The 21056-nt window shown below is 31.2% G+C and overlaps 1 protein-coding gene across 1 annotated transcript; it reads left to right on the top strand.

Annotated features, from left to right (window-relative positions):
* The first annotated feature begins 805 nt into the window (after positions 1–805).
* LOC134710437 (uncharacterized) lies at positions 806–18440 on the top strand. The gene is made up of 7 exons (XM_063570799.1): positions 806–896; positions 10177–10292; positions 12607–12848; positions 14673–14829; positions 15979–16221; positions 17597–17750; positions 18169–18440. The coding sequence occupies exons 2-7, from the start codon at positions 10178–10180 to the stop codon at positions 18401–18403; spliced, it is 1146 nt and encodes a 381-aa protein (XP_063426869.1). The 5' UTR covers positions 806–896; position 10177; the 3' UTR covers positions 18404–18440.
* The last annotated feature ends 2616 nt before the right edge of the window (positions 18441–21056 follow it).

The following is a 21056-nucleotide window of genomic DNA, read 5'->3' as shown; positions in this document are numbered from 1 at the left end:
ACTAGATTCATCACTGAACCAAACACCTCGGCACTATTTCTAAGATATATCATAAGTACTGTGCTGCAAGTAATATTTTAGAGTTAACTAAAAAAAATGAATGAAACAAATCCAGATACGTAGTACCTACAAATAGTTAAAAGGAAAAAAGCACATTTCATTTCTTTCATTACTGAAAATGAGTGAAGAACCAATACGGCAAACCTGCTTTATATATTTCCCATAATTACCCAATAACGAACCAAAAAGCAAGTACCGTACCAAAATTTGATAAAGATGGAAGTGAGACATGTCTATGTTAGCTTTACTATGTAAACATCAGAAGAAAGCTATTTTAGACATGATGACGAGCAGATTCGAAATTAATTATCTGAGATCTGAAACCAAGTGTGCAGCAAAATACATAATTTATTTTCAATTTGGTGGGTGATTCAAATTACAGAGTGCTATTAACGTTAGAGAACAGCAGGATATTATGATATGGGTAACATTCAGTTATTAATCAGTATCTGATTTTCCGTTTGATTCGTTAGTGTGAACGGAACTATTTAACTAAATGGTTACATCGCTTTATCTAGAGATAATTGTATTAATTAATCTACAGGGAGTGAAAAGTAAAATTTGACAAGCTATTGCCAGGTAGGAATGTTTAATTATGTCTTTTGCATTTTTCTGTAATGGATTCATCATAGCACAATAAGCATGTTTCACAGCCGAAATCAGATTTTGAAATCGGCTATACATTATAGAGATAAATTTCTGTGGCGCATCTTCACACATAAAACACACAAAAGCTTATAGCACTTGTTTGAAGTATGCATTTATCTGATTATTTTGATCAGTACAGCTGGCAGACGATACAAAATCTCGTGCATCGATACTATCTATGTTGAAAGGTAAGAAAAGTTTGTTTACTTAAGGTTTATGTACGCTATATTTCTGTTTTTTCGTCACTATAATGATGAAGAACATTTGTTAATTGACCTTTTCAGCAGAACTGTTTCTCCATTTGTTACATATTACAAATTCCACTGTACGTGCCAATTAGACACAAACGATGGACATCAAACGTATTTGACATAATAGTTAAAAGATAAAAGATGTTATTGTTATTTGCAAAACATGAATATAATTATTACTAATTCTGATTGTTTATGATTCCAAACGAATTAAAATGGAGTTGGTATTTTTCATTTGAAAAACGTTATGGATCTAAATTTTTCAAACCAAATTTTCCATCTCATGAAACGAGTAAAAGGGTATATTATAGTGCAGTCATTGTATTTTTATTAGCTATCTCCGGCGTTTAATCTATTCTCATAACTATACCGTATAACTAGCACCGACAACTAGAGCCATCTTTAGTATATTAAATCAAAGGACACAAAAATATAATAAATATACAGTAAATACTAACCTTTACTTTGTTCTGGTGAAACACAAACCAATCAAAGACAACAATATGTAGGACTAGTGTAGAATTTCGGTAGGACTGGTGTAGAAGTTATTAACTAGAATGACATCTTTTTGAGATAAATTTTAAAATCATCTAATCATTTCTTAAAATTGAATTCTGGTAACATCACAAATCTGCTTGAGAGCATATTTATGCACTAATTTTTATTTCATCAAAGAGTAAGGGACTGAACTTTATAAAATAGTTTCATAAAAAACAAGGTTTATGATCAAACTCCTTTTTAATATCAATAACGTCGCAGTATCCAAATTGTTCCTACATATTTAGCAAAACAGCAGCGGAAATATCTTACCATTTTTTCCTAAAGACAAAACAATTTGTATTATTATGATTTGACGTGATGCACATCTTTCTACTTGTCTAATTCTATGTAGAAATTCACACAACTTTCACAGAATATATAAACAGATGAAGTAGTTACTAGAAACAAGTAAAATCTATGGAAACGTCACCATGCGACGTTAAAAAAAAAGTCATCTTTTACAAGAGGAAATAAAAATATGTCACATGAAGCATGGACGCAATTTGGGTACAGTAACTACTCATTACTGAATCATTTATTGGTCGTTAGGTGGTCGATTCAAACCCATTGTTTCTATGATTCAATATGGATTAAAAATGGATCGATAAAACTGTAAAGTAGATAAGGATACATCTAAAAATTAAACCCAGACAGGAAACTTTTTCCCTGATCATAAATAAACGGAGGTGAAAAAAACTGTCAAAACAGGTGCAATTTAGCTACCCTCACCCTTAGCGGCCACAGCTTGTAATTCACTATTTCGACTATAATGAGAGAATTTTTATATGCATTATAATCAAGGACTTGGTCCAAAAGTGCATATACTGTCTATGCAATTTATTGAAACGTTATAGAGTACAATATGTATCATTTAACTTATGTACTTATTTAAACTTGAAGCCAATAAAAATCTTATAAAAGCTGATTTCAGTAATGCCGATACTGTGAACATCGTTGCGTATAAGATTTTATCGATAAGATCGAAAAACAAGGCAATAGCTCGAAATTTATGGAGCTGCATGTGATTTCACTCCCAACTTAATTTTGAAATAATCGTCGTTTCAAATTTCACAGATGTTCGTTATATGAGTATTTATATTTAAACCTTCAATGTAGTCGTGAATATATTTCATGGATTCATGGTTAATTTTAAAATATCCTTTCTCAATATCTTTCAAAGTTATGTTTCATGTGTCTTTCCAATAAATTTCATATGCCATCGACTTTTGAAGTCTTCTGCAAATAGAAATGAAGGTAAAATAACAATAATATCAAACTCCAAGGAAAATTCAAAACGGAAAGTCTCTTATCAGATGGCAAAATTAAAAGCGTAAACACATCAAACGAATGATAAATACATCATTTCCTGACTTGGTACAGATATTTCATTATGTAGTAAATAATGGTTAAGGATACTTTTTGAATGTATATAATTATATTGAGCAAAATTCCAAGATAAACCAATAAATAATCAAAAACCATGAAAAGTGGCTTTGTAGCTGATTTTTGTTTTTTCCGTTCATCTGACTAATGTTACGAAGGTACTAAAAATATAGCTTGTTTGGTTTAAAATATAATTTGAGTATGGTGGTTGATTAAAATTTAGTTCGTTTATGTAATTTAATTTCACAAAAGACATCTTGTCTTCTGAAGATCACATGTAGTTACATGTAATAATATAAATTATAAGTAAATTAAACACTGTCGAATGAGAGTATGATATTGCTCTTTGAATTATGTCCTAGTATAATTTTGCGTATTTTGCGTATTATCTCTAAAACGTATATAGTTGCAATCAAACTGACAATCTTTGGTATCCACTGAACCAACAGGAAAGGATTAACTTAAAACAAAAAGAGGACATTATCTCTTTACGTGGTCGCATACGTGTTTTTGCTTTGTACGTTTAAGCACAAGGAAATATTTCGTCCCTCCTTGACAGGTGCACCATGTGCAAAGAAGTTAAACACTAGGTGCACCATGTGCAAAGCAGTTGAGCACTATAAGAGGCACGGTTGCATTCCTACAACTGACCTTACTATAGATTAAGGATTGTTACATAACAAATACCACGTACATTTCGTTTTACAATCATCCGAAGGCTAATGCATCCGTGCATTCAATATTTATGTAATAAATATATATTGATACACTAAGAAAATAATGTTTGGCCTTGTAAAACAAGATGAGTTCCTCAAATATTATGAAAGCTGCTCTAATTGGCGGTTCTAGCATTGGTTAATACGTTCAGCATGTTTCAAAAAGAACAGCAATAACAAGGAAAGCATATAATTGTGTGTTCTTGATTCAGATATATCATTATTAATTTACTGTTTTAAAATTGAGATTTTATGTTGCCTTCTACTGCTATATATGCCAAATTCGGAAATACACTTTTTATTCATTACAATTATTTTATATGTAATTTAAATACGTTGACTTTCGAATGTGAAGTTATTCTGTTTTCATACGTCCTTGTAGTTTTATGTATAATGCATCAATCCTTATTTAGTATAAATCAAACTACTTTTTGTAATAACCTTATAAATAGTAACTTGGATGTAGAATTATCTTATTGGTACTCATACCATCTATTTGGAATACAATGAACTTGTAGGAATGATTAACTCGATATCAATGAAGGACATGTCTCCCTTTATGTGATACCCAGCTATGTATTTGCTTTATAAGTTTAAGAAGAAAGGAAATATCCCACCCTTTTTCGACGTGTGCACCATGTATAAAGCAGTAAAGCAGTATAAGATCTACTGTTGCATACCCACAGCTGACCCTACTATAGATTAAAGAGTGTTACGTAACAGATACCGTACAGTATAGTTGAGTATGCAATCATTGGAGGGCTGATGCATCCGTTCGTTAAATATTTATGTAATATATTAGCGATCTGACTTTTTATATATGCAGCTTGAAATCTGGGAAAATTAACATTTCTTTAATGCTGAACAATTCATGGCAAATACCTATGTACTTAGCAGCGTCACTTTTGTATTTAGAAAACAAACAGTTTACTCTAGATAACATTCGTAACTTTTTCATAAACTTTAGAAGAACACTATATGAACTTATACAAACGCTTATTTTCAAACTATGATTATCTTTCTCTCGAATTTAAATTAACAATTAACATTGAAACATACATATTGAGGTTACGTGTTGGTCCATTGTGCCGGGTGCATTTTGTATGTCGGATTATATTTGGTTGAAATATATACATACACATGACACTATAATAATCAATTTACTAACTTTCTTATTATATCATATACATATATACATTTACAAAATAAGAAAATACAGTTTGACCTGATGAAACAGGATAGGTTCACCTGATATCGTGATAGCTTATACATGTATATTGTGTGGTTCTTGCATTTTCAAATATTTTTGCACGTTGAAAAACGACATGGGAAGCATCTGCTTTTTTTATCATTAAATTAAGATAGCCCATCAATTCTTGTTTGAAAGTTAAGATAAAAAACTCTAAAAATAGGATGATCTGATGCTATAGAAAGGTCACTTTTAAATTTGTATGACTGAAATACAGATCATTTCTTCAGAATGCAAATTTTATATTGTATTACTCATTTTTTTTCACTTGACTGTGCCGAGTTTAACCGGTTCGCTCATAATAAACCAGTCCATCTATAGATAGGTATTTTAGAATAAACTCATCAATGAAGTGTCCAGTCATTCTTTTGAAAATTCCTTTGATGACACTGATAGGTGATTAGAAATCAGTTATAATTATAACGGCAATCATTCTTATCATACGCATCTTCAACATGTGCAAATAGACTGTCCTTATGCAAATTAAAACGTAAGCTCCGCCCGACCAGGTGAAATAACATTGGTAATACCCATGAAGGTAAATGTATAGAGCATGCTAGCAATGTTCATTTGAATGTAAACAATTAAGGAGAGCCGTGGTGTTATTGTTGTGGTTAGCGCATCGGACTACAAATAGAATCATATTCAAAACAGTGTGGTCCTGGCCATTGATTGACGACCTAAATTATCCCATTGACTGTGACAGATTATGTGAACGTTTTGAATATGATTCTACAAAGGTTCTTTGTTCTATCCCAGTACGAGAGAAGAAAATTTTCGGCTCTCCATTGACTCCGTTTGTACATATGGTCTTGAGACATGATGGTAGAACTTGCACCAGCAAAATCGAAAGGGATTAATTTAATTTGTAATTACTGGTTTCACAATCCACTATTATTAACAAATTTATTTAAACTAAAATAATTAAAAAAAAAGGCTTTTCATATATAGTTCATTCCGAATTTTTCATTTTCTGTCCACCATGCCGTTCCAAGTTTTTCTATTTCATTTTCAAAGAGAAGAAGAAGGTCATGGTCCTTGCGTTTTCCGGAGAAAAAAATGCATTTATTGATTGTGCGTGTGTTTTCTTTTATTTTGTTGTTGCTGTATTTTTTTATTAAGCGAAATTAAAGCCTTCAATGTCTGCTCCATGGTAAATGTTTTTAAGTAACATGTCTATTTTATTTCGAGGTTCCTACAAAATAAAAGTTAACACGATTGGCAGTAATTATAGAAATTCAACCTTCTCTGAACAAAAAAGCTTTTTGTATATCGAAAGACCTGGTCACAATCTATTTCACCAGTTATTAGAACTTAGCTGGTATATTGCCAGAACAAATTTCAACGTCAACTGCAGCTTATGACTATGATAACCGTGATTTTTTTGAAAATTGTTTTGATGTTCTATACAAAAGCTTAAGTGTACTATACAGCGTTACCTTTTCAAGCATCACATCAAAATAAACCAGTATATCATTCTTGGAATTTCAGGTAACGTATAAATATTACCAAAAAGCAACTGTCACCGCCTGCTTGCATATCCCAAGTTTATACTCATCGTAAAAACAACAATAAATAAAGATTTTATCTTAAAAACCTGTTTTTATGAAGACGCTGATGTTAAAAGATTCTGTATCTTCGTTCCTCAGATCTTAAATTAACAGCAACTGGTGATGAAAGTATACATAAATCGTATAAGTTTTTAATTTCCTTAACAAATTAATTGTCAGCTCAGTAGGCTAAATAATTATTCTACAGCGGATATACACTGCATGTCAAGAATAAGAAACTTTAAAACAGATACATCATTATCAAATAAATATTTTACTAAGAAAAAAAAGAAAGTTAAAGAGATTGAAACTTCAAGCAATGTTTCAAATATTTTTATTCAGTATTTGCATATTGTAATTTTAGAGGTAGATTGTTATAGGTAAATATTTCACTAACTTCGATCTGGTTGTATAGGCTGACCTAAGTTTCTGCCGTAAAACTCTTGCTAAAATTGGGCATCCGTTGTGTTTGTGGGATGTGTAAATACACAGGATCGTCCGATATTAAGGTCATGCCCCGGATATAGTTACACTTATGGTCTTTTATCAGTTAGATAGATAAACAGCAACAATAACCATAAATATTTAATAAAAAATGAATTGATACCTAAAGCTAGAGCATACTTATATGAAGGAGATTTTCCAAACCTTTTCAAAAAAAATATCTAATTCTGTTTACTTTTGAAGCAAAAAAGTTATGGTTGTATGTCCAGAGGACAGATATGTCTAAAACACAAAAAAAAAATGTAAATCATGTAAACATTCGATCCCATTTATCTAAGATATATTCTATTATTTCATATTTGAATTGACTAGGTGGAATTTAGCTTGTATACAAAGTTTCGTCAAAACTTTATCGTAAGATCGATATCAAAATAATTCTAAAGCAAACATCAACCAACAAATTATACCCGTAAATAAAAGATGTATATATACTGTCAACGTCTATAAATTCCGTTTCACAGACATTTCCCTGGAAATACTGTTGTAAACAGTGGCATAATATATTTTCCCGATGGAAAAATATATTCTTAAATATTCCACTACAGGAACAAATGATTTTGAACTGGATATGGTGTATTGTACAATGTGACCTTATGGTGCATATACTTTTAGAAAACAAAATGCTTCATTATAATTATAAAAAAAATGGTAGATCAGATCCCTGTATTATAACTGAATAATATCTTTATTTGAAAGAATGTCTTATAAATTTCTGATATGTGTGTGTACTCTGGTCCCCAAGGGTATCAACGGCCTAGTAGCTTGGTATGGATTTATCAATTTTTCCAGTCGCCACACTGCATATGAAATCATTTGAGAAAAGGAACTCCGTCATGCAGAACTGTGATTCCTTGTCCGCTTTATCCTTTTTTTATTGGTTCATTTTGGTTTTTCCAGGTCTTCTATGTTCGTATTAAGGTTTGAATTTGCAAATGTTTTCACACCGATCATCGTTTATAGACATCATTGTCTAAATGCACATGCACCTGGTGCAGTGAAGGTGGTATCGTTTTATATTTTTCACAAAACATTATGCACTATATTGTGCCTGCTGCGGTATATCTTTTTGTTAAACATACATTGTAGGTCGTTATTATCAGATTCGTATCAAATCATACGTCACAATTGGTTGAATATGATATTGTTGATTTTCAAAGTTTCTGTAAAAAGTTGATGATAACTTCTTATACAATTTCAAGAAAAATCACAGAAACGTTTTCATTGGTTAGGACTATCTTCATTTTGGAGATTGCTTATACAATCTGTAAGCATAATTGTCTTCTTTTTATGTTTTAATTGATCAATTTGAAAACATCTGGATAAGACATAGGGTTTTCCCTCGAAGCGACATGCATAAGGCGCAAAGGTTGCACATAATTTACACAAACGGTAGTAAAAAATCGATATTAGCTTTTAACTGAAGAACATTATTTTCACTTATAATGGAATATTATTCTTCACTTTTAGGAACTTCGAAATACAAACAAATAATGTCCTCAGAATTTAAACATGTTAAAACATTACAGAATGGCCAACAGGGAAAACAAAGATTGCATGACTCGTTAACAAAAAGAGTACTGTTTAGAGTATCTAGGTTTAAATTGTCTTTGTCCCTCAGCAGTTGCATGGCTTTTTGTTGAGCTCAATTAATACCTTGCATATGCCGTCTTTTTAAACGAAATAACTATCATGTTTTAAATCCATTAACAAATGCGTTCAGATGAAAGAATAATTAGCAGAAGTATTTTACAAGTATGCAATAATTCAAGTTAGTTTTTACATATGCCAATCATGACCACACGTGATCGAGTAAATAAGTATTAAGAATAACAACAGACGACAGCCTGCACGTGTAGCGTATTCCGAACATTTTTAAAAATGAAAGAAGAAACAAATACCCTTAGATCTAGTAGTTACTGTACATTAAGACAACTAGATATTCTGTCAAGTTGTAGTAATTAACTTTTCAAAGGATATTTGATATATCAGTATACATTTAAAGCATTCCGAAATAAGATTCAGTAAGACACAAATTCATTCTAATTCTAGGAATTTTGAAAAAAATCTTTACTTAAGCCAGGTTGTCACTTTCAAAGTTAACTTGGTCAAAGGACTCCGTAACCATGTTAACTTGGTGCAAGTCATCTGTTGTCACTCACTTTCAAAGTTTTTAAAACTTGGTCAAAGAAAAGTTTGACCAGTTAAATTGGTCCTAGACATCGGCTGTCACTATTAAGTTTCTCATGAAAAACCTGGTCAAAGAAAAAGACATCAATTGTCGCTATCAAGTTTCGTATAAAAAAACCGTATATTCTTTGAAATTGGACAATTTCTGTCCAAGTCAATTATGCATCCAAACTTTAAGAAAAATATGGTGATATTCAATTCCATCAAAAACCGTGATAGTTTATACTAACATCGGGTATTTTGGGTAAAAAATATGTGCATATAAACATAACAATGCACGAACAGTCCCCTTTAATTTTGGAGTGAATGTATGGTTAACTACTGTTCGCAATAGATCACAAATCAGGAATATATTTTACGTTGAGTGTTGAAATAAATATAAACCAGATTCCAACACATTATAAGATAAAGAATTGTTTTAGTTATCCGACATCTTCTTTGCACATCTGCAACAAATATGTAAAACCACAGAGTTCTTCATTTAATAGTCTTTATTGCTGAATACATCTGGACTTTGGAATTTATATTTGACAAAAGTCTGTCTTTACTTTATCGTTAATATGTTTTATGTTTATTGTAATGTTATTGGATATGCATATGACATTTCAGACCGATCTGGAAGATTTTGAAAATAATTTAAAGTATACTAAAAATGTCGGGCAATTCCCTTATGTTTCTCAATTTCAACTGTTTCTCTCAAAATATAAATTACCGTATTCGGTCTTAAAGCAACACTATTTTCTCTCATTAACTGATATATGATAGAATTCAACCTATATATAACAATGTATAAATTGGACATTTTTTGCAGAAAAAAAATATTGGACAGACCACTTTACTAAACGAACGCTAGACCTCTTTAAGAAAATATAAACATACAAATGGACAAATAACAACGCAATATAAATTGTCAATAACTTTGTCACACCACGTTGCGTTGCATTACATATTTGATAACAGTGTCTTGCTGTACCAAAAGATATTAATCCTGTTTTTAAGAGAAGTACATTGAACAAACATTATGGTAAATCAAAATGGTAATACCAAAATTAACGTTTTTAAAAAAACATAACCTATATATTTTGCAGGATGGTAGACCAATCAGATCCCAGCGGTAGTAACTACACGTCGTTTATCAATATCGTATGGATTACCATTGTGTTTGTCTTGAATGCTTGTACTTGTGCTGATTACACACGAATACGTAAGTTTTTGATATTATGTTATCAAATTTAATTCTACATTGGATCTAGAATCCACACCACTAGCATCGCTTTGTCCTCTTTTTTTATGATTAGAAAACTCAAAACCCTGATGTTTCTAATTTCTGTTCCCTATTGTCTACTTGCCATTTTTGAGTAGCAAAATACATTATAGGGGCAGCTCGTTATCTCAATAAATATATTTGCAATGTCATATACAGAGATGAATTCGTCACTAGAAAAATAACTCATACACTCATAAGTTCAACGATCTCCGTTCAGTTTCGATTGAAAAATCGTGGTGGTGCTAATCTGTGCATTTTGTCATTTTATATTTTATAAATGTATCACCGTTCTGACTTTTGACATTGCAATCAATAATTTACTCGTCTTTGGTATTGGGTCTCGACAATGAAAATGGTCGTGTATATAAAAAACGAAGGACGTTTCATGGAATGACTCGTTCATGACTCTTGCTCAATGTATGACACATAAGAGTCAAAAGTACCGATTTATGTGCTTTCGGATACTTTCTGTGTTGTTTTAAAAGATAATTGCTCAGAACCGAAAGGATGGAGCGTCAACAATGCTCAGAATTTTTTCGGACCAGATAATGTTAGAAATCAAAGTATAATTGATATATAAAAAAAGAAAGAAATGTAAAAATAATCATCTAACTGTACAGGAATACAGGCAATGTATGACATAACACAACTTATAAAAAGAGAGAATGAATGTATGATATCATGCTCGTTAATTGTAATCCATAGTAAATAACAGATGTGAACAATAGTTCTTCTGCTAACTACATAATGACACAAGACTCAGAAAAAATATCAGCTCATATACTTTGTCTCCTTTTTGGTAGACGTAACTAAGTCTTTCTTTATGGCTCTGAGTTGAAAGTAACAAATAAACAATAAAGTTACTTTTGAGTACAAACAGCTTGGATAACTTAGAAAAATATCATTATAGACAATATGACTTTATCAGCTAAATAACATATTATTTTAACAGTTGATTTTATTTCCCTGATAGTAACAGATACCCATTTCACACTTTTAGTGTACTAGACCGGGAAGTGTCAGCACGGTCATATTAATCATTTGGTTTTACTTCTTTACCAATTAGACCAGTCCTGGAACTAATTTTAATTTAATTACTCTGCATACTGTGAGAGAAATCTGACATCACTATTTCCAGCTTTTGTTATGCGTAAGCTGTTCTATTACTTAATCTGTTTTTGTATTTTATATCTTTCTTTAACCAGATCTATCATTTGTCTTAAGTTTATGGCGATTGCAATGCATCTTTCAGGTGCCATGCCTGGCTTAACATAAGCAAATCTTTGATAGCATTTTTGGCATAGGCAGGAAGGATTAATTCGTTTGCTGTCACTGGTTTCAAAAGGTCATGCGTGCATTCCCAATTCGTTAAATATAAGTTGAAAGGAACTGAACACAAATCTTTAGAAATGATGTTAAAATATTCGTTTTGTTTATTAATTTATCTTTACCCTACAGTTAGTGTCTCGGTTTGCTTTTTTAAGTAATTAACATTTTCAATATTTTGGTAAAAAAAAGATACTTAATCAATGTGAGTAGATTTTTTTTCTCGAATAGCTCTGAAGGCTGACAAAACCTTATTTTCAAATATTAAGAGTTGGTACTTGAATTGTATTTAAACTACCCAAGATGGTTTGTTTTGTTGTTGAACTTTTTTTTTGCTATTAAAGATAATTTTGATGCAAAAGTATAGCAAATGTTGCTTGTCCACGTCCTCTCATTGTTTTCAATCTGATGGATGAAGCCTTTTTCTACTGATTTCATAGTTGTTCTTATGTTGTACTGTTACGTACAACACTGTCCCATGTTAGGGGATGGTTTAAATTGGCACCAACAAACTAGTTTAATCCCGCCACATTCTGTATGTGCTTGTCTCAAGTCAGAATCCTGTAATCCAGATAGTGTCGTTTGTTGCTTTCTATGATTTTTGTTTTTCGTTTAATCATTTTGTACATATATAATTTAGGTCATTAGTTTCCCCGATGAATTGTTTTACATTTTTTCTTTTCGTGGCCTTTTATAGCTGACTATGCGGTATGGGTTTTGCTCATGGTTGAAGGCCGTACTATGACCTACAGTCATTAATTTCAGTGTCATTTGGCCTCTTTTGGAGGTTTGTCTCTTTGGCATTCATAACACATCTTGTTATTTATCTATAAGTTTTGAAATGTGTATGATTTAGTTATTGTATTTCTTTAAAAAAAAAAAGTTAATACAGTTAAGCTTATCGAATATGAATTATTTATTTCAGTTAATGCAAATGATGTAAATATTTGCAAGCAGCCTTTGTATTATGATATGGATACCTTGTATATAATTAGAGCCCAAAATAAAATATACAGTCGTAACTGTGAACTTAGATTTCTAGATTGGAATGATGCTATTGTCGGACAACCTTGTGTTAGTTTGTGTGTCCGTGTACATAATAATTCTATGAAAAGCTGTGATTTTCGAATGACATATTATGATGGCCTTGGAGATCTTAATGCTCAGGTAAGAATTAAACTAGTTTTAGAAAATGAATATAAACAGTAGTTGTCGTTTGTTTATGTATTAATTTATACGTGTTTCTCGTTTCTCGTTTTTTTATATAGATTATACCGTTGGGTTTCCCGTTTGAATGGTTTTACACTAGTAATTTTGGTGCCTTTTATATCTTTTTGTTCGGTGTGAGCAAAGGCTCGATGTTGAAGGCCGTACATTGACCTATAATGGTTTACTTTTATAAATTGTTATTTGGATGAAGAGTTGTCTCATTGGCACACACACCACATCTTCCTATATCTATAGAATTAAAATCTGATAAATTTTCCAATTTAATCTCAAAATATCATTATGTATTTATGGGACTAAATATCATTATATGTTTTTGTCCATATTTGACTTGGTGTATAAGGATAATATTGCACTTTTCCATTGCGATACAGTTTGGCTATTCATGGGTTTGTTCAAATATTATATTAATTATATTAATGGTTCCAAACTTTGGTCACTAAAAGTAGTAAAGTTTTATGATGGCATGTGAAATAAAACGACCATTTATAATCCGGGGAAGGATGGGTATGGGCTGGGTAGTCATACTATTTTGATTAATTATATATATATAATTCATATACTTGTTTTTTTTTATAAAGTTCGACACTGATGCGGTTTGATATAATTTCACCAAAAACCAAAGATGTGAACAATTAGAGGTCTGCGTGTGACCTTTTACAATGACCAAAACCTATATCGTATACTAGTTATAAAGATGGCATTGTGATCTCCTATTTATTTATATTGTAGTCCTGTTATGTTGTGTTGTCATTTTAATGTTATATTTCACATGGCCATAAAAGAGGGAGGTTTGGCATGCCACAAAACTAGGTTCAACCTATCATTTTTTCCTTTAAAAATGTCCTGTACCAAGTCAGGAATATGACCATTGTTATATTATTATAGTTTGTTTCTGTGTGTGTTACATTTTAACGTTGTGTTTCCGTTGTGTCGTTTGTTTTCTCTTATTTTTGAGTGTGATTTCACATTACTATAAGATGTGTCACGGTACTTATCTATCCCAAATTCATGTTTTTGATTTTGATGTATTTGTTATTCCCATAGGATTTTTTCTAATGCTTTTGTTAGTCCGTTTCTGTGTGTGTTACATTTTAATGTTGTGTCGTTGTTCTCCTCTTGCATCTTATGCGTTTCCCTCAGTTTTAGTTTGTTATCCCGATTTTGTTTTTTGTCCATGGATTTATAAGTTTTATAAGATTTATAAGTATACTACTGTTGCCTTTATATATTAATCAATCCAAAAGGAAGAAAGCAAGCAATTAAATGGCCTGATGTATATTACAATAACAAACAGAAACAATAATTGCACACAGCAACCAACAAGATCGACTGGCTTACAGGCTCCTGATTTGCAACAAACACATGTTTGTGAGCGTTCAAGTATTTTCTTAAGTGACGGACATCTACATTGTACTCAACTCTTTGATACTATTGAAAACCTATGGATCATTCAGATCAAATTCGGTTCGATTTATGTAAAAGTTTTCAATAATAACTTCGTATCTTCTCCCTTTTTTGACTGTGATTAAATATATAAGGAATAAGTTAGCCCAGCACTTAAAGTAGTTTCATTTATCTATAAACATAGTTGACAGTGTTGGAGGAGAGAAAAGGTATGTACTTATGTAAATATTTTACAATGAACCCATTACAAAAGTATGACAATATCAATAAAAGGACCAATGTCTTACAGGCGGAATGGGTGAAGAATATGATAAACATCAGTTAAGAATTTAATTTTAAAATTCTTGTTTGTTTCAGAGTTTTGACTGTCATTCATTTCCACCTATATTATGGTGTTCTAGAAAAAATGAAATTAAAATAGAGTTTACTGAATTGAAAAAATATAAAGGATCTGGTTATGATATTACCCTTGAGGTGACCTCCTATTGTTCCCATGATGAGGATTCCACTAAAGGTAGGTGTATACATGTTTGTTTGTTTTTGTTGTGATTAAGATAATAGCACAATATTGACTGATGTTACCCTGTTTTTGATATTTTTACCTATTATGTCAGTTTGTATGGTTCACACATCGTTGTTAATATAATGGAATTGTATGCGACTGAAGTCTGTCATACAAGTGAGAGGTTTGGCTAGCCAAGTTTAATCTATCATTTTCTACATGAAAATACCTATAACAAGTCAGGAATATGACAGTTGTTGTCCATTCGTTTGATTTGTATTGGCTTTTGATTTTTTTATTAGATTATGGACTTCCGTTTTGAATTTTCATCGGATAGATATAGGAAGATGTGGTGTGAGTGCCAATGAGACAACTCTCCATCCAAACAACAATTCAAAAATTAAACCATTATATGTTAAAGTACGGCCTTCAACACGGAGCCTTGGCTCACACCGAACAACAAGCTATAAAGGAGTCTGTTTATATTTATGATTTTACTCCTTAGAAAACCGAAGGAATCAAATTTAAGAATGACCAATAATATTGGCAGATTTCTTTCGTATATAAACCCTCGAAGAAAACAACTGAAACATTTTAATTAAACGGAGTGTATGCTACTTATTTTACAAGTGAACTTCAATCAGAACACTTTCGTCTAAAATGTTAACATTATATTATATTAAATACTTCGTGAAACTGTTGGTGAAATCGTTTATAGTTTGATTGACCCTTTGGTGTGCTCGATTATTACACCACCAAAGAAGCAATCATAAAACAAACCATTCCATCGTAAAGTAAAGTAATTGTGTTTATATAGTAGATTCAGACAGGTATAAATATAATTTACTCAATTATAAATGTTATTACATTCTGTTAGATTAAGATAAAATATGTTTTGCAGATGAATAAGATTGAAAATATTTTATTTCTTTTTCATCACCATGAAAACAATACTTATTTACAAATTATAAACTACACGATACATTCTATATAAATAAACTACATGAAAGCAAGTTCTCTAAAATACATACTTGTTTGACTTAATTCCATGTATGATAACCGAAACACAGCATCAGATGTTTTAATGATAACAATGATTAAAACAAAAATCAGTATCTGTTTTTATATTTATATTTATATTATATTTTTGTATTTTTATAGGCACCGATTCCGGTGTAAAGCGAAAGGGTGATTCGTATAACGAAGAAAAAAGGAAGGAAGAGAAACGAACAAGAGATACAGTTATTATTGCAGGTTCCTTAGTAAGCACGGTTTCGTTTATACTTGTTATTTGCTGGGTAACATACTGTTGCTGGAAACGGCAGCACCCATCAGATTCCGTATCATCAAATAGACCACATACTGCAGGCAGTGCTACATCTTCATCAACACCCAAGTCAGAAGGTAAATTAATGAACTATTAATTGAATACTTGTATGGGTGTGTCTTCTCAATTTAAAAGGATTATCATTTCTGTTACTAAGAACCTTGGTAGCCTATCATGTGCTCCTAAAATATTAACAAATTATAAGTCTTTTGAAATATAAATGTTAATACAAGTATGTAATAATTGGAAGCAAACTGGCGTCCTGTTTAAATTGGCAAGGTACAAGAAGTATAGATCAATAGCCATTCAATTATTTAGTAAAAGCCTGATTGTCGCCAGCACGAAATTAGAAAATCATAATTGCTTTTAAAAATATACATGTCATATATCTAATGTTTCCCTGGCTTAACTTAATCTGGAATTTAAAAGCAAGTAAAACTTTTTTGTCAATTAGCACACATGAATTTCTATTACTTTGCATCTAACATTCGATTTAAAATACAAGTTTGATACTCCTGAGGCAGAGAGTCTTCGAATCTAAAGCATGGCTGATACTTTTTGCTTCGACAAAGATTGTTAGATATAACTTCAAGCCTAACTAATGGGTTCACGTATTCATATTCGATAGAGTAAACCTACATCCCTATTAATTGAATTAAAACTAGTAAAAACAATCTGATTTAAATGTGATTTGAAAATTTTGATCTAGAAAATGGCGGTGAAATCAGATAGAATTTCAATAAGTGTAGATATCTCAGCCTGTAATTCAGTGGTTGTCGTTTGTTTATGTGTTTCATGTTTGTTTTTCGTTCATTTTTTTATATAAATAAGGCCGTTAGTTTTCTCGTTTGATTTTTTTTTTTTGCATTGTCTTTTCGGGGCATTTATAGCTGACTATGCGGTATGGGCTTTGTTCATTGTTGAAGGCCGTATGGTGACCTATAATTGTTAATTTCTGTGTCATTTTCATGATGAATGTAAATAAATCATTCATCATAGTTTCATTTCGAGTACATATTTGATAATGAAATTTAAATATATATATTAATGAAACACTCCCAATCAATGCATTTTTATACGACCGCAAATTCTTTTAGGTTGCTTTGAAGTCATATGCGTCGTGTGCGTCGTCGTAGTCCTCGTTCAAAGACATTAGGATTCCGGTCAATAACTTTAGTTTAAAGTGAATGGATCTCTATGAAAATTCACAAGAAGGTTCAATACAACTAAAGGAAGGTCGGGATTGATTTTAACCAATGTGGGTTTATATGGTACCCAAAAGGTTAGGAATTAGGGGCCAAAAATAAGCGATTTTGTAGTTTACGGACAATACCTTGTGTGTTAGTGTATGAATCTCACTGAAATTGTACCACAAACACAAACAATGTATAGTCGTAAATAATAATTATCAAGAAACAATTGTAAGAAAGCCTTTGTTATATATTTTAACAGGATCCGGCCAAAGACCATGTCAGTATTCAGCATGTGCTACAACAGGGACGACAACTCAACAGTATTACCAGCCACAAGGAAGACCATTTTTACAACAAAAACCAACACATCCATATGTCAATGCTTATAATTACCCACGCTCTAATGCAGATAGGTTAGTGGTATATACTATAAACCAATGGGGTTCAAATTCACAAAAAAAGATTCCCAGTTTTATAATACTACACAGCATAATTGGATTTAAATTGCACATCACGAGTTAAGTAAGAAACATGCAAAAGTTATCTCTAAATTGGTAACTTAAAACAAATTTACGAATAGTCATTTTCAAATCGTGTCTAATGGCTTGCTGTTATTAAAAATGTGTATTTAAAACTAGACGTTTTAAAAATCCATTGCAATTGTTTTAAATAGCTACTTTTCTGCGTGACCAATTTCAATTTAATATATAGAGTTCCAATTAATTTTATTTAAAGGTATTGAATATTTAATTTCATCAAAGAATGAAAGCTTTTGAAAAAATAATTGAACTATTTAATGAGCGCACTATAATTTGCTTAAATCATTTTCAGATATGTACAATTTCCAGACTCTGGAGTTGACATGAAAGAGTCTTTTGTACAATATAAAAGTCAACCACCAACGAGAGATGTACATTTTCAAGATGAACATTTTCTAAGTATGGACCACATGGAGGGAGGACATTCATATGATGCTGATGATGATAGCCCAGATAAAGACATAACGCCGCCAGTACCTCCAAGACCAAATTTAACTCAGCATCAAGGGAGACAATATTTTATATGATGAATTAATTGTATTTATAAGATTAAGATAATAAGAATGTAATAATTATGGAAGAGAGAGAGAGAGAGAGAGAGAGAGAGAGAGAGAGAGAGAGAGAGAGAGGGAGAGAGGGAGAGAGAGAGAGAGAGATTTCATTCATTGATACTTGTACACTTTATTTCATAGATACGTGTACCCTTTATTTCATTAAATACTTCTACACTATATTGTCATCACAACTGACATTGTTTAACTTGATTCAAAATCAGGTTAATCATTTGACCCATTGAAAATCCTCACCCAATCATGTTGGTATTATCCAGAGTGATATTGCCTCTACAGGAGGCAATTGACAATATACTTGTTTGCCAAAGTTTAAACATTTATTTAAGTTATATTGGCGTGAGAAGGAAAGTAATTTTGTCTTGATTGACATAATCGATCAAAGTCGGGACCAGATATGACATGTGTTTGTTTTTCTTGTCTTGATTCTAGAATAATAGGACACATATATAGATTTATACTAAACACTTAATTTATAATGCGATTTTACTGAAAAATAGTTGTATGAAAAGTGCACAATATAATGAATATTTTTGAACATGACATCCCAGAAAACTCCTTTTGACCGTAGTCCACCTACCAAGTCGACGGTTTTTGCATATTTATAAAGCAAAGCAAGATAGTGTAACCCTTCTGAAACAGTCCTATTGTTTACTAGTACGATTTTGCATAACCTAAGCTTTGGTATTAATCATATTTGTTCGAGTTCCTTATTTTTGTGTTTTGTCCTCTGAATTCTCTTTTAATTTGTTCGCAGATTTGTCTGATATTACATGCATATATAAATGATAATATGATACTCTTAATTTAAAGAAATACATGTATAAGCACATTTACGTAAACCAGTCAGCAATAGTTATATTGCGTATAAAGGGTTGAGTTATAATCTTTTAAAATTTTTAAAACACTTTAATTATGTTCGTATGTACGTCTTATCGACTGATTAAAAGACTGGAGTAGTCTGATGCAAGAACGGTGCTGCAGTGGTTATTAAATGAATATGTGATGAAGTGCTTATCTGAAGAAAACAAAGGACTTGCAACACCTTGAAACATATTATTAACTTTACATAGAACCTTTCTAATAAAATCCATGTTTTGCATAAATAATGGAATGGTGAACACATCTTTATAATGACGTCAACTATAGGATACTGTTTTATTTGTTGCAATATTTATAAAAAAAATAATAGATTACTGTCAATTCATTATTATTCGCTGGATATCAATTTTCGTGGATTTCGTTGTTTTTCGGGAACCGCGCATGATTCCTTTGAACAACGAATTACAAATTTTCTATAAGAATGTATGTAAACTTTGGCAAAACTACGCAATCAAATATCCACGAAAATGCAAGTTTCCATCAATCTACGGAAATTGGGACCCTAGAAAATAAATGAATTCACAAAAAACTGCAAGTAAAGTTTACTTTGTGTTTTCTAGATACATATCTGTAGCATGAACATATCATAATACAGAATGTAATAAGGTCGCGTCGAACAAAAACTGTGAGGGATTTATGCTATATATCGGTCAATGCACGATGAATGTTAATGAGGCAGCAATCTAAACCACCGAACATTGGTGGCCTTCGGCTTTTGTGTCAATGACCTAATCCCTATTTCCATTCTGAATTTTAATATCTAGAATTTTGTTGTAGTGTGTCATTGTTTAAAACTGTATAACTATTTCATTCAGACAATATTTAAACCATGTTTTTCCATATTTAAGGTATTGTTTATAAGTTTATGTTCATGATGGCATCCTAATACTGGATTATAATTAGTAACTCTATTATTTATTTTGTATTGTTGACTGACTTTTTTTTTTTTTTTTTTTTTTAAATAAATAGATTATAACAGTTCCTTAAACATTTACGAATTTCAAAAACACGTGATTTTGATATATATGATATATGATATCAAAACGCCTGGTAAGGATTCAAAACTTATGCTCAATGTCACTTATACTAACCAATGATCTGCTTTTATTTGCAGGTTTACTTATCTTATATCAGTTTAAATATGTTACACACGATTTAGATTGAACGCCATATTTTGTATGCGACTTTATTTATATCTTATTTCGTCGAAGGTTGTGGGTTTATTTTAATGCAAAAATGTAATAATAATTGTATAATAAAACAGTATTTATGGATTTGAACATCTGCTATATTATATTAAAAGGAAACAAATCTGAAGACGAAAACAGCTTCGTACTGAACAGTGTTCATTGTCAGTTTGGTTATTATCGATGAGATATGACAACACACGTACGGGTAAACAAAACTAGAAAGAGACGAGTAAAGCAGATAGAAAGTTAAAAGTAACATTTATGAAAATTTGTATTCTTATATTATTTTCTTTCCTATGGGTTCTTTCAGTCGATGGTTGCTATTGGAATAAGATCAAGCGCAAATTGTGCAAAATAAAAAAAAGGAGATGTGGTATAATTGCCAATTTGACAACTCTCCACAAGAGACCAATATGACACAGAAATTAACAACTAAAGGGAATCGTACGGCTTTCAACAATAAACAAAGCCCATACCGCATAGTTAGCTATAAAAGACCCCAAAATAACGATGTAAAACAATTCAAACGAGAAAACTAA

The sequence above is a fragment of the Mytilus trossulus genome, chromosome 1 (assembly GCF_036588685.1).
Source record: "Mytilus trossulus isolate FHL-02 chromosome 1, PNRI_Mtr1.1.1.hap1, whole genome shotgun sequence".
Lineage (NCBI taxonomy): Eukaryota > Metazoa > Mollusca > Bivalvia > Mytilida > Mytilidae > Mytilus > Mytilus trossulus.
Note: the sequence above shows the minus strand (reverse complement) of the source record. Positions and strands in the feature narration are given on the sequence as shown.